The sequence below is a fragment of the Pleurodeles waltl genome, chromosome 8 (assembly GCF_031143425.1).
Source record: "Pleurodeles waltl isolate 20211129_DDA chromosome 8, aPleWal1.hap1.20221129, whole genome shotgun sequence".
NCBI lineage: Eukaryota > Metazoa > Chordata > Amphibia > Caudata > Salamandridae > Pleurodeles > Pleurodeles waltl.
Window position 1 is genome coordinate 1,202,351,043 of NC_090447.1, and position 14,413 is coordinate 1,202,365,455.

A 14,413-nucleotide genomic window follows, 5' to 3' on the forward strand; every position below is an offset into this window, starting at 1 on the left:
TACATTATAGATGGCACAAAATGATGTCCAGTAGTAATACTTAGGGGGTGATTCTAAGCTTGGCGGGCGGCGGTAGCCGCCCGCCAAGCGGGAACCGCCAGAAGACCGTACCGCGGTCAAAAGACCGCAGCGGTCATTCTGGGTTTCCCACTGGGCTGGCGGGCGACCGCCGAAAGTCCGCCCGCCAGCCCAGCGGGAAACACCCTTCCCACGAGGACGCCGGCTCAGAATGGAGCCGGCGGAGTGGGAAGGTGCGACGGGTGCAGTTGCAAAGCAGACACTGAAATTCTTTGTGGGGCCCTCTTACGGGGGCCCCTGCAGTGCCCATGCCATTGGCATGGGCACTGCAGGGGCCCCCAGGGGCCCCACGGCACCCCATACCGCCATCCTGTTCCTGGCGGGCGAACCGCCAGGAACAGGATGGCGGTATGCGGTGTCAGAATCCCCATGGCGGCGCAGCGGATTCCCATGGGCAGCGGGAAGTCGGCGGTACACCGCCGGCTTTCCGCTTCTGGCCGCGGCTGTACCGCCGCGGTCAGAATGCCCGGCGGAGCACCGCCAGCCTGTTGGCGGTGCTACCACCAACCTCCGCCATGGCGGTAATTACCGCCAGGGTCAGAATGACCCCCTTAGTGTCCCCGGTAAACAACCTCTCACCTGAAACCTCTCTCCATTCTTTAACACTTGGACGCTTATTGTTTCGCAGGAACACTTAGAACTTTTCCAATGTGTGCATCACCTTTCCTGTAGAAAGTTGGCACACAAGTTTGTACTCTATAATCAGGTAGCTTACACTCAACAATCAGCTGTATACTTGCAAGTACGCTGAAAACAAACAGCAGTTTTTTAAGTAAGACATTTCTCACTGTTAAGTTTGCTGCTAATCGATGATAAAACACACAAAGTCCCAAGGTGTGCTCATCATTGCGTACGCCTTTCTCATGGAACAGTGACTACATAGTAGACGCTGCCGCAAACCTTGATGAAATGATGACAGGTGTTTCGCTATAGTATTAAAAGTACACCTTATTGCCCATAGTAGCACACTGAGAACATACCAGTTGAGGAAGATGGTCACAGATGGGTTGCATCGTTTTCCAAGGTAAATTGCGCTTGTCTTACCAGAGAGGTGTGCGACGCTTAACGCTGGTTTCAATAGGAGATTGCTTTCAGATGTAGCATGACCTCTACCGAAAGTTATGTAGTGCCAGTATGCCTTGAGTAAAAGTTAGCCCCCACACAGTGGCCGTTACATGCAGCTCTAACCTCTATGACTGTTAGGCAAGTCTTCCTTAATTCAATAGCGCGCAGCTTAGTTGCACATGCCGGTTAAGAGCACTTCCTAAATTTATCCCTCGCACAACAGCACAAGATCTCACCGTAATGAGGTTAAATCCTCTCAAAACACACCATCGCTGTGATGTTTTATCAAATACTGGCTTCATGCAGGTTCAATGCTAGTTCATACTCACAGCATATGGCAATAAAGCTGCACTTTAGTTCCTCAAGTGGCTGATGCTGGTTAACTTCACATCAGAAATGCTGCATTCTATGTTAATCTGCGCTGCCAGTTCACACCCCACTGACATGTCTTGTCAAAGCGATGAAATGCAGTATATGCCAACTCCAACGACATTGACACTAAAGGCACAATAAATCAGCAAACACTTTTCAAATTAAGCCAGTCAAACACCCAAGACTTCTGTTAACTGCAGGGTGTCTGATGAGAATGATACTGGTGGGGCTTGCAGGGCGTTTTTCTTCACTTCAGGCTTAAATTTCCTTTTCTCTTAATCTTCTTTTTAGTTTCTTCTGTAGGTTCAGTTTCTCTTCAGTTTCCTTCTACATGTAGATTCTTTCTCCAGTCACCGCCAATGTTGTAAATATAGATAGATCCTTTGTAGATGTAACTTTATTCAGCTTAGTTACAGGTTACAGGTAATGCACCACCAGGAGCAGCATCCTTGCAGTTCATCCCACTCTCACCAATTGACCATTCTCACCAACCAGGTACTAATCAACATTCCGTGACCTCACACACACACTGACTGAGCAGCAGAGAACTGGTAACTAAGGAGAGAGTGCATAGCAACAATTCAAGTCACAACAGATATGTCCCGGGTCGAGGCATATAGTCCATTATCCATGATAAATACCGACACAAAAATACCAGCACAAGCCCTGGTAAACAGATTAACATGGACCATGACTGCTGTTGTATATGAGGACCTGTGCTGATTTATTCTAGGTTGCAGCACATTAATTAATCTAAGACAACTGAGTCATGTTTAAATGGTATAATGGAGTTAGGGATGGTTCCAGCACTGGGATGGCTATTAATATTGAGAAAGCAATCAATATGCTAAATTGGGATTGCATTCCTACAAACCTTTGGTGCAAGGGAATTGGCCTGGTTTTTAGGAACTGGATCAGGTTATTATACACTGTCCCAGTGGCAGGGTGAGGTCTGGTGAAATATAGTGAGGTGAGCCAGGCACAGCTGTGCCCTCTTTCCGTTACTTCTTCCCATGTGATTAATCCTTTAGTGATCAGGCTGTGCATGGTGCTACATGAGTGTGGTAGTATGACAGGTAAGATCATGCATACAAGGTCATTGTACACAGACTATGGTGTACCTCCAACAGCCAGGCAGGCTTCTGCTTATAAGGATGAGAGAGCTGGACAGATCTGCAGACAGATCAGGATTAAAGGTTAATAAGGATAAAATTGTATTGTTTCCCCTCGGATCTCAATGAGGAGTGGCATGGGAGGAGCTTCCAAAATTGGAAATACATTGGGAGACAGAAAGATTCAGGTACCTGAGGTTCAGGTATCACACAATTAAAAAACACAGTATGATTATATGAGCAGAGTGTTGTGGGGACTCCATGAACTGGCTTACTCTTTCATTATCCACACTGGGTAGAACAGAGGTAGTTAAGGTAGTTCAAATAGTTAGATGTCTATACACCTTACAAAATATTCTTTGGACCATGTCATGCCCAACATTTAAAAATTTGGACAGTCTCCTGCTCTTATTGGTCTGGGCAGGGAAGGGAAGAAGGATGCCACTGAAAATACTTTGAAAAGATGGGCATGAGGGTGACCTAGTATTACCGGATCTTGAGCTGTACTAATTAGCAGCGCAACTGCAATGTGCTGCGAAATGGTGTGATGAGACTTGTAATTGGGAGAAATGACTCTGCCACGGAAAATTAGGGGGAAGGACGCTATCGACCCTCTTTATGAGAGGAGGCAAAGCCCGGGATGAGTGCCACATGTGGTATGCCAAAGGGTGAGTGTATGGAAAACAGTCATTAAAAGAATCCTGAGATGTTCTCCTTTTGCTGGAGACTTAGAAAATATGATCGCTGCAGCCTTTTGGTGAAATTTCACGAGATATGTTTGTGGTGAGTCGGAAAGATGGGGGATGCCACACCCCCGGGGATTTGTACCCCAGTGATGAATCCATAATGTTTGATAAGGCTCAGGAGGCATTCGGGGTTAGGCAGAGGCAGTTTCTGCAAAATGTGAAATCAGCTATAAGTGATAGGGAACTCTAGCTGGGGTTCCAGAGAATGCCGGCTGCATCGGCCACTTTGACAGGATTGCTGGAAATGGGTTGATACAGGCTACTCGTTTCATATCTATTTAAGGTCCTTAAACAAGATAGGTGAGAAAAACTGCTGATGACTAGGCTACGCTAGGACACAGACTTAGACATCCCATTGACAAATACAGAATGGAAGATAGCATGTGCTCAGGACCAGGAGATGTCTAGTATAGTACGTTTTAAATACATTTAAATTACTTGCATCAAACCTACTTATCACCAGTAAAACTTTACAAGATATATCTGCATATGTATTGTGCCTGTCCAGGGGGTGGGTCAAGATATGCTGTGATCCTTCGTCTAACTTGATTGTGCACAGATTTAAAAACTTATTGAGGTGGGATAATAATCACGCTGACCAAAGTTACAGGAGTCACCCCAGAGAGCTCTTTGAGGCAATGGCTCATCAGGATTGTTCCAAAACCTACGAATGGTTAAGCTGAACACAAATTTGCTCTCTGGTCCTAGTGTTGGCCAAATGGCAAAATTGGAGGGCCCCTGACATAGTCCATTAGGAAAAGTATGTTGCTGAATGAGCTCTAGTGGAAGAACTCAGAATGTGGGAGGTCGGGACTGATGACAAAACCTTACAAGGCTTGATATATGAACTGAATTGATAAGAGAACATAGGGGGAAAGCGGAAACCCAGGACACACAAAGATTAGATGTGAAGGATGGAATATCTGGATACCGATGGGGTGATGTTCCAATACATGAGGAGAGTAAAAGACTTTAGCACCATAACTATAAGATGTGGTGGGGCCAGTGCTATTGTGGAGGTCTATAGTATCCTTACCATACTACTGAAGAATGTGTAGGCAGTGGGTGGGATCTGGTAGGACTTTCTGACTGCCAACATGATGCAAAGTGTATGCAGTGTATCTAATATGACATTGCTCAATTATTTGTATTTGGTGTAGAATGTTATTGGAAAAGCAAATCATTTAAAAAAAGGAAGGGGTTGGGTTCGCCCCAAACCAAATAAGATAGAAGCTGCTGTCCAAAATTAAGAAAACATATCCTGAGATGAAGGTGCTTACCGTGCTAGTTAATGGGTTTAACATGTGTGTTTCTCTGCCTTTCTAAGGAGGCTAACAATAAAGGCACATAACATAAAAATGTCAAAGAAGCATACAGAGATGGTAAGAAAACATTTAAGGAATGAAGTGGCAGTGGCATAGCTTAAAGTGATATTTGAATATCCTGCCAGGTGAGGATGTTGTAGCTACTTTTGGAGGAGATTTTTACTCTTTTAAAACAAAGTATAAGCATGTCTATACATTTATAAATTTACATTTATTCAAGTTCTTAATAAATGTTTTTCTTATTTACAAAATGTTAAATTATGCATCCTGAAAAGGGAATATTAAATGTCAATACAATTTTCACAGTTTAAAAAAAAAAGAAGAATATCGATTCACACACGAAATTCTATTTTTTTTCTCTTAATCTGCACAAATATGAATTGAAACTGTTTTTGTTTGTGAAACTTCTCTGTATCGTTAATATCACTTATCAATCACTGCTATTCCTTTCCGGTGCTCAGGTGGAAAAATGAAAAACGTTCATGTGTTCACTAGCCGACCCACAGAGGACATTTCCAAACATTGATGATAGCAAAACAACTGTCACTGCAGCTTCTCACATACTATGAAAATTCCATTCACCCTGAGCAACCAATAAACAGAAGGATACTAGACATGCATGTTTGGCTACTCCACTGCCCAAGCTCCCTTGGCATGCTAAGAAGCCTGTGGCTAGGCAATTTCCTCCTTACTCTTTTACTCTTCCCCTGATTTGCTTTCTACAAAAATGACAGTTCTAGTTACGCATAAGACTTCCTTTATTGTTTCAATTAGTTTTACATAGTTAAAGTACAATATTAATCCCGTGCATGTGTATGATTGCACTGTACAAAGAAGTGTCATCCAAGGCAATACTCAAAGCATGATTTGAGGACAGGTCAATTAAGAAAACTAGATTAGTGCCGCCTCCTAAATGCCTGACGTTTTGAGGGGCACTTGGTGTCTGTCTGTAAAGGACTTTAAGGACCAGAAACCAAATTAAAAAATGTTTCCCCCTCAGCACAGATTGAAATATCTGTCCAGAAGAAGATCTTGCTTCCAAAGTGTGTGTAATGGGGTACAAAAGGTGACCTTCTAACTCTTACATTACAGCTTACCACTACTTATCTATGTATGTATATTTAAGAGATAAACATATTGAAAATGTTACCTTCAAAAAGTTAGAAACAGTCACCCACAATTGACAACACAATAGGTAACAAACAAATAACCTTTTCCAGGGTAGAGATCCTCCCTGACTTGAAATCTAAATGTTCTGAAGTTCTTTGGAGCACCATCAAAAAACACACTTCAACTTACACATCTCAATGAATCAACATATTCAGCAAAAAATGCTTTGATTAAAAAGATCCATACACCCCATCATTTGTTTTACTTGGAAATTGTCAAAGTAGTAAGGAGGCAGGCATTGTGTTGCTAGTAAGACAAAGGTGAATGTTAAAAGTAATAATGTGTCTGAAATGTATGTGTATTTTATATAACTCAAAGTAAAAAATGAGTCTCAAATGGTTGTCTTATGAAGCTGCATTGTTAAGAAAAAAGTGAACTTGTTTGTATAGTCATTAACAGTTACTTACAAATCAAAAGAACACTTTAATCATGTTGTTAATAAGAAGAAATTACACCTGTGTATAAAAGGGACTACCCACAAAAAGACTGCTAAAAAAGAAAATCAACTGTTCTACGGCAGTAAATGCCTATAGTCAAACGTAATAAAGAGAAGACTGTGTATTAAAAGACACAACAAACTGAAGGTAACTTTGTGTAGAAACTGTATTTGAAATCACTAATTATGAGAGTGCTATTTTTTGGGATGGTGTAAGCTCATTAATAAAAAAACAATTTACTACAATTATAGAAGGTATTCATTTTGGGGTACATAGATACACGCCAAAGGGAGTGACAATTGACTGTGGGGGACAGAATCATTACCAGCTTTGAAACATCTGGCCAAGCTAAAAATTGCCTTAACCATTAATGAGGTGTCCCAAAGTAGGGAGACAATGTATATCTACATTAGAAATGTAATGATTTGTTTTGTACGTAAAAAGACTTCTAAAGGACAGAATACTTTTCTACAACCGGTGAGGACAGTTAATAAAGGTGATCATTCAGACCTGCTACTCATTTTCCAATGGCCATGTTTCTAATCGTTCAAATTCTAGAATTTTATTTCCATTTCTTGGGGCAATGCTTATTGGAGGGGGGCCACGGAGCCCCCCCGTCTCACGGAGCCATTGATGGCCATGGGGACAGCCACCCCCCAGGACTGGCTTCAGCTATGTTCCGGGGTGCCCACCCCCAGGACATAGCTGTTTGCTTTTGCTTGGTGGGAGCTTACAGCTCCCACCAAGCAAAAGTGAACAAAGTCTGCTTTCTGACAGTCAGAGCTTTCAAACAACTCCCGCTGCCAGAAAACATAGGTTTCATATGTTAGCCTTCAACAATAATGGGATGAAAGAGAGAGAGATTGTCATTACAATGGTCTCTCCATTCAGTGACCTCAAAGAGTAAGACTAGCAAGATGTTTGGAACAAATGTTATAGTTATGTTTGGATGCAGGGCAGAATTAAGCCACTTCCGGACTAATGGTGAAGGTCTTGTGCTAACACTCAGTAGGCTGAACGTTCAAATCCTACAATGGCTTGGCAGTGTGTTTGTTTATTTACAAGTGTTTTGATTGTTAACCCCTTTAGTGCGGGTCACAACCAGTGGCCAACACCAGGGAGGGGGTTCGAAAATCCTTGAGGCCTTCCTGAATGTGTTTCCTGGCCCCCAGGGGCCATATTTTTTAATTTCAAGGTTGGGGCGCGATCGTGCCACCCCCAGGGGCAATTTTTTAAAACTTTTAAATAAAGAAATTGACAGGGGGTCATCTGTTGGCGGGGCGACCCCCTGTGGCGCAATACTTTTTTTTTTAGTAGTTGTGGGGTTTCCCTGGGGGCCATTTTGGCCCCCAAGGAAACCCTACAACTACCCAAAAAATACAGATCTATATATATATATATATATATATATATATATATATATAGATTTATATATAGATATATCAGTCCATGTAGGTAGATATATCTAGCTTCATGGTTATAGCTACAGATAGATCTCTCTATATATATATAAATATCTCTTGCTGATGGCAGTTACTCCCCATTCTAGCTCTTCACCACGTAGTAAATCTAAGCTTTTATATTAGCACTTGCGTTACCAACTTATACAAATGTACACATAAAATCTAAAAGTAAAACTTTTGGTAACCATTACTTTTCCACTCTTATGTGATGTTCAAGCACTATTATTTCCTCCATTATCAGCACCATAATCCACGTGTGCCACAAAAAGTATCAGACAAAAGTGAAGCAAGTGGAATTGTCAAGTCTTTCAATTTATCATGTGTGACTGCAAATCAAAAGAACCAAAAGAACTGCTGTCGCCCTTGACTTCAAGAGAGAAATCGTGGATCAGTACTTAAGGAAAAAGTGCACATTTTTTGCAGAGAAATACAAACACTATAAATATAGCACACATATAGACCGCATTGAGTAGAAAGCACTCAGGAAGAGCTACACAAACAATGAAGCTGCTTTTTTTTTCAGAATAGCCAACCACTGCCTATTAAATTCTCTTCTGTGGAGCAAAAGCATAACACAGTCTGTGATTTTGGAAACGAGCTGAAATTACACCTTTTCTTCTCAGCCTTCTGTCAAGAACTAATACCTACCTACCCGCCAGAAGTAATATGCTACTGAAACCAAGGCGAATAGCCCCACACACCATGAATCCAAACATCTCTCTCCTAAATCATTCAAGTTTATATATCCATTGGTTTTCCTCTCTTTTTAGCACTGTCAGCAGGGAAAAACACCAACTTGATTTCAGGAATGTATACAAAGCGAAGATACAAATACATAGAGAGAAAGAAAACACTAACCTATTGTGGTAAGTGTTCCATTAATTATTATAATGGCTGTGTTTCTTTGTTCGAGTTCCAATTAAACAAAAGTTAAGGGATCAGTACTGACATTCATGAATCTAATGCTTGTATTAAATTGCAGTAATCACTGTACACAAGTAGGGTTGTGAAGCATCCTGCAATTATCCGAGAACATCTGCAGGAAATGTGCTGCCTGCAGCCAACGTCTCCAGCGAGGGAGGTACTTACCGCTATCTTCAATTGTGAAATGAAAAATATCGCTCGTTGCGTTATCTCCGTCCCTTAACACGTAGCAGATCTTCATGTCATCGATATCAGCTGAAAAATGGGAAAGAAAGATCTTTTTAATTAAATGCAAGTACGGGGAGGAAGAAACAGCTGCAAGCACAATCTAACAAGTAATCAAGCGGCTTGGCTACTATACCAGCCGGAAAAGCAAAAGGTGCATGTGCACCATCTAGTATCCGTCTACGAAAAGCACAAACATGGAAATAAAGGGGGAACTGTGAAAGATCACAGACGAGTGACAAATGGCCACTCTACCCTAGCTGCATCAACTTTTCGAGGACCTTCAAAGTGAGTTCTTAACTTCTCCTTCCCTGGCATCCAGGTAAAATATGGAGAGGTTAAAAGGTTATTATCTAAGCTACCTACATCTAGTTCATGCCTGGGAGTTGCTCATGTACAACTCCTTGGTGGACTTTAAAAAAAACTATAACCAGCCATGCATGCCCCCTCTCGTTACCAAGTAGTTACCGAGTCGACTGTAGAGAGCATCCGCTGTGGCTACATGTAACCACTGCAAGCATCTTCCATCGCTTCTAGCTGTGCCCCCCAGAACATTTTCACCCTGGCTCAGGGTAGTTATTCAGGTAGGCTGACCTTTTTTCTTCCCAGGTTGAGCTTTATGGAGCACTTACTCTAGCAAACAGATACTGAAATTGACCTAGCAATGATAATAGTCTATGATAAACCAATACATCTGACTTTTAAAAGCTCGGTATTAAACCATATCCTTGTTGATTTATGACTTGCAATGCTTCTTTCTGTTATCTAGTCTCCCTTGTTTGCAGGCCTGCACACCTAATCCTGATCTCGGGCCATGGCCACCTGTAGCTAAAAGCAGGCCTGTGGATCATTCCTCTTCCAATCTTTTCTATACTGAATACATAAACAGTCATGACTGTTTGCTTCCAATGCATGCCTGTGGCTTGCTCTTTTGTCACTCCTAGGTGGACTCTTCAGATCATTACCTTGGCTCTGCATCCAGTGCATGCCTGAATATTGCTCTCCATCACTTCTGGACAGACTACAAAGAGCATTTACCTTTTCTGACTGTAACCCTGTATTCCTCTTGGTTGTGCCTCTGCAACCTAGTTCCAATCGAGTACACTATTTGTCCTATCTAAGATAGCCTTGGATGGTGGATATGTCCACATAGACATCGATCTCTCACAGAACTCCACTCTACTTTATTTATAAGAACTACTACACGATCACAGTGATAGGAAGAGTGCATTCCACAACCAATCAGATATAGCAGAAAAAGACTTCCCACACAGAACACACTCACAATACACATCCTTTCAACCAGACGCAGCTTTAAATCAATGTAATCTGGGTTGCCAACCAGGTATGCACCCGGAAGATGCTCCACACAGCTCAGAGAATCTAGAGGGAGCACAAACACATGAAAAACAAAAACGAATGCAAGCAAGCCCGATTCACCTCTTGAACTCGAGTTGCGATACTGCTGTAACCAACCACAAAGCCAATACAAGAAGGGTCACACACCATTTAAAGTTTCATGATGAATCATTAAGAAGTTGATATATATCCTCAACTGCAGGTCCTAAAGGACGGTAGATGACAAGAAAAACATGTAATGACTAGGCCCTTAGTAACAGAAGAACCGTCATGAGGAAGACCTCATCATATACAATGCCCCCCCACCACCACCACAAGAGGTGGAACACACTATGGGGGTTATTCTAACTTTGGAGGAGTGTTAATCCGTCCCAAAAGTGACGGTAAAGTGACGGATATACCACCAGCCGTATTACGAGTTCCATAGGATATAATGGACTCGTAATACGGCTGGTGGTAAATCCATCACTTTTCCATCACTTTTGGGACGGATTAACACCTCCTCCAAAGTTAGAATAACCCCCTATGTCGGCTTTATACAGAAGGGCAAGCAATACTTATTAGTCTGTCATTAGTCTGACAGGACAACAGAACATATAATTCTGCAGTGAAACTGTCTACTTGAAGTAGATGTAGCCCGGTGCCCCTCTGTGGGACAACATTCATTGATTATAGCGTGCATTCATGGATATTAGTAAATGAATGCTAAATAGTGAAAAATGTCTTTGAATAAATCGATAATTTGGTTGAGTGTAACATATTTCTGTGTGTTTTTCACCTGTCACTGATTGAATTCACGGAGGTGATGGTGAATAATTGATACCTCTAATTGTTGGGAATGATAACTTGTGTTATAAATCTGATTACAAAATTTGGAACTAAGCACAAATAAATCATGTCAGAATTAGAATGAAGTCCATGTGCTGCCTAAATACCAAAAGTAATTGATTCATATCTGTATGAAGGATCTTTGATTTGGTGTGAATACCAGCCCCAGTTTTATCAGTACTTATTGGGCTAAAACCATTTTCTCTACGTTAAATTCATCAAGAGCACAATCGTTCTCTCTCTCTCGTTTGTCTTCCCTCCACTGCATGTTTAGGCACTGTTACCTAATTCAGGGTAAGAACACCACCATCATACACAACACCAAAGCGCTTCACACATAAGGCATTGCAGTTCAACACGCCTTAGAGCACTTCCCCACAAGGTAGCGTGCAACCTGCTTGTCAATGTGCTTCTATACCTTTATTGTTAGTCATGCTGAGTGAACCATGGATTGATGCTCATGTGGGTGCTCCCCTTTTTCTATATTCATTTAGGTGTAAACAATTTCCATCAACCCCTCTTTATTGCAGATCAAGACATTTGAAAGTTTCATCCATTGGTTATTCTGACAGGTTCCCCCCACTATTCATTTCAAAATAAGAGGAGGTAACTACTGATCACTATTCACCCTGGTTCTACCCATCACATAAATAAAACAATACTCAACCTATTTTAATTATTTGTACAAGTGCTCCAAACAATCCTTGTCCTCGCAAAGCATCTCTGAGGTTGGCCTATTGGCCTCTGAATGTCATCTTTGGTTCTACCTGCGAACAGCTGCACTCAAAGTCACTCAGTTCTAGTGCTCAGACCGGTGTAATTTACTTTACTTTATATACACACACTTTTATGTATGTGTCCTTTTGGCATAATCACTGGAGACACATCATTTGTTTGCATCTTTTTTTTGCTCCTCATTAGACATGGAATCCTTGGCGTGGTTTATTTTTGCCTTCAGACGACCTGATTTTGCAGACTTCATTTTTGCTGGTCTTAGGACTCTGCTCTCTTTACCACTGCAAACCACTGCTAAAGTGATTGTGCTCTTCCCTTAACACACAGTAATATTAGCTTATACCCAATTGGCATATTCAATTTACTTATAAGTCTCTAGTAAAGTGCACTAAATGTGCCAGGGTCTGTAAATTAAATGCTATCTCTGGGCCCTTAGCACTGATTGTGCCACCCAGTTATGTTTTACCGTTAAACATGTCTCAGGCCTGCCATTGCAGAACCTGTGTGTGCAGTTTAAACTGTCATTTCAACTTGCCAAAAATAACCCTTTTGCCAGGCCCAGGCCATCTTTTTTAATACATATAAATCATCTGTAGATTATGCCCTGGAGAGCCCCAAGGGCAGGGTGCACTGCATTTCAAAAGCTGGACATGTACTTTTAAGTTTCACATGTCCTGTTAGTGAAAAGCTCTTAATTTCATGTTTCACTACTGCAAGCCTACCTCTCTCATATGATAACATTTGAGGAAAGGAGAAAGGGTGTTAAGTTTAGGAGAAATGGCGCTTCAAAAGACATAAGTAAGTATATGATCCTTCAAAATTCACAAACGGTGCACTCATGAGTGAAACCACCCCTAACCACCAAACTGATTGGCTAACCAAATCAGATAAACAATAAACAAATGAGGCACTCATTAAATCATTATACGTGTAACATTGATAAGTATCAAAATATCAGGCAAAGTCAATGTTAATGATCCTAGAAAATCCAATAACACAAAACAGAATATCACAGTTTTGTGTGAAGTTCCTTCCGACAAGGAAAGAGGTGTCTGTAGTCTTAAATGTAATTAATCAGTTTCATGATTTATTTTCTCTGTTCAACATTTCGTTCTTCAAATGCGTCAATATCAGTGAATCCAATATATCCAATATATCAATAAGTCACCAATACAGCCTAGGAATTGTGTTCTTGGTGTCCGTCTGATCTGCCAACAGCCAACACGTGTTTCGTCTTGGGAACACCCCATAGGCTTCATCAGGGCTGAGAAGTATATGTGTCACAAGCGTCACAAGTGTTATATGAATAAGTTTGCTGATTATCTCGCTTCACTAATTTAAACAACGTCTAAGCTCAATATCCGGTCATCCCATTTTTTAAATCGCTGACCCGACATCCAAATTGTATGGAGCAAGTCTGTCAAGAAACTGATCCGAAGAAATATATAATATGCTGCCGTAAAACCGGATCGTGTTGTCTGGTCGCGAGTACGCTAATCTATTGAGTTGCCCTAATACATTATATAAGTGTAAATTCCAAATGGATAGAGAGAACCAGTTCATGTTTGGTGTGCCTGGAATCACTATTTAAAATCCTAACTTATGGTGAAGTCGGCTTTTAGATTGTAATCCTGAAAATGCCACTTTAAAAAGTTTAAATTTTTTTGCCTAAGCCATTTGGTGCCTGCAACCTGTCTCTGGTCACATGGCTGGGTATAGTTGGCAGTTGGGCTTGTTGTATTCCTCCTAGACAGTCACACACAATGGGAGCTTAGGTAGGACTGGATGGACCATTTAGGGCAGGATGAGAGGGAGGAGATGGGGTAAGCTTCACTTTCACCTGAATAGGCTGTATCCTGGCTCCACACAAAGGGCTGTCTACCCCTGTTGTTAGTCTGGGAGCAGGGAGAGGAAGGAAGAGCATCTCTGCACTTCAAAGGCATGACTCTAGAAGGTTCTCCCTACTTTAAAGGATCAACTGTGTATAAAAGAAGGACCTCATACACCACCATTCCAGTACACTTCTGAATCTGTGGATACTTTGCCAGTTGAAGGACTGCTGTGCTGGTGAAAGACTGCCACTCTGCTGGACTGCTGCTGTGAAGGAACTGCTGCCTTGCTGTGCTGACAGGTTGCCCCTTGCCTTGGGAAGAAAAGTGGACCTCAAGTTCATCTTGAATCCAAAATCCCAAAGTAACTCCAAGGGCTAGTTTGGTGGTCTCCTAATCTGAGCTTTATGGACACATAAGTCTCTCCAACATCCTGCACCAGCCCGTGGACCCAGATGCAGGAAGTTCCTGACCCCCAAGTGCCAGTCAATACTGAAGGCAGGAAATTTTCTCAGGACGTCATGATGAGAGTGTAGTTTTAAAGTGTGAGAAAGTAGCCTCTTTCTAGCCTTGTTACCCCCACTTTTGGCCTGTTTGTGAGTGTATGTCAGGGTGTTTTCACTGTCTCACTGGGATCCTGCTAGCCAGGGCCCAGTGCTCATAGTGAAAACCCTATGTTTTCAGTATGTTTGTTATGTGTCACTGGGACCCTGCTAGTCAGGACCCCAGTGCTCATAAGTTTGTG

The 14,413-nt window shown here is 41.8% G+C and overlaps 1 protein-coding gene across 1 annotated transcript in view; it reads right to left on the reverse strand.

Annotated features, from left to right (window-relative positions):
• FREM2 (FRAS1 related extracellular matrix 2) overlaps positions 1 to 14,413 on the reverse strand; it is a 489,280-nt gene that overhangs the window by 451,804 nt on the left and 23,063 nt on the right. Inside the window, exon 2 of the mRNA XM_069205491.1 lies at positions 8,858 to 8,947. Within this exon, the coding sequence (XP_069061592.1) occupies positions 8,858 to 8,947 (90 nt within the window). The remainder of the gene's footprint in view (positions 1 to 8,857; positions 8,948 to 14,413) is intronic.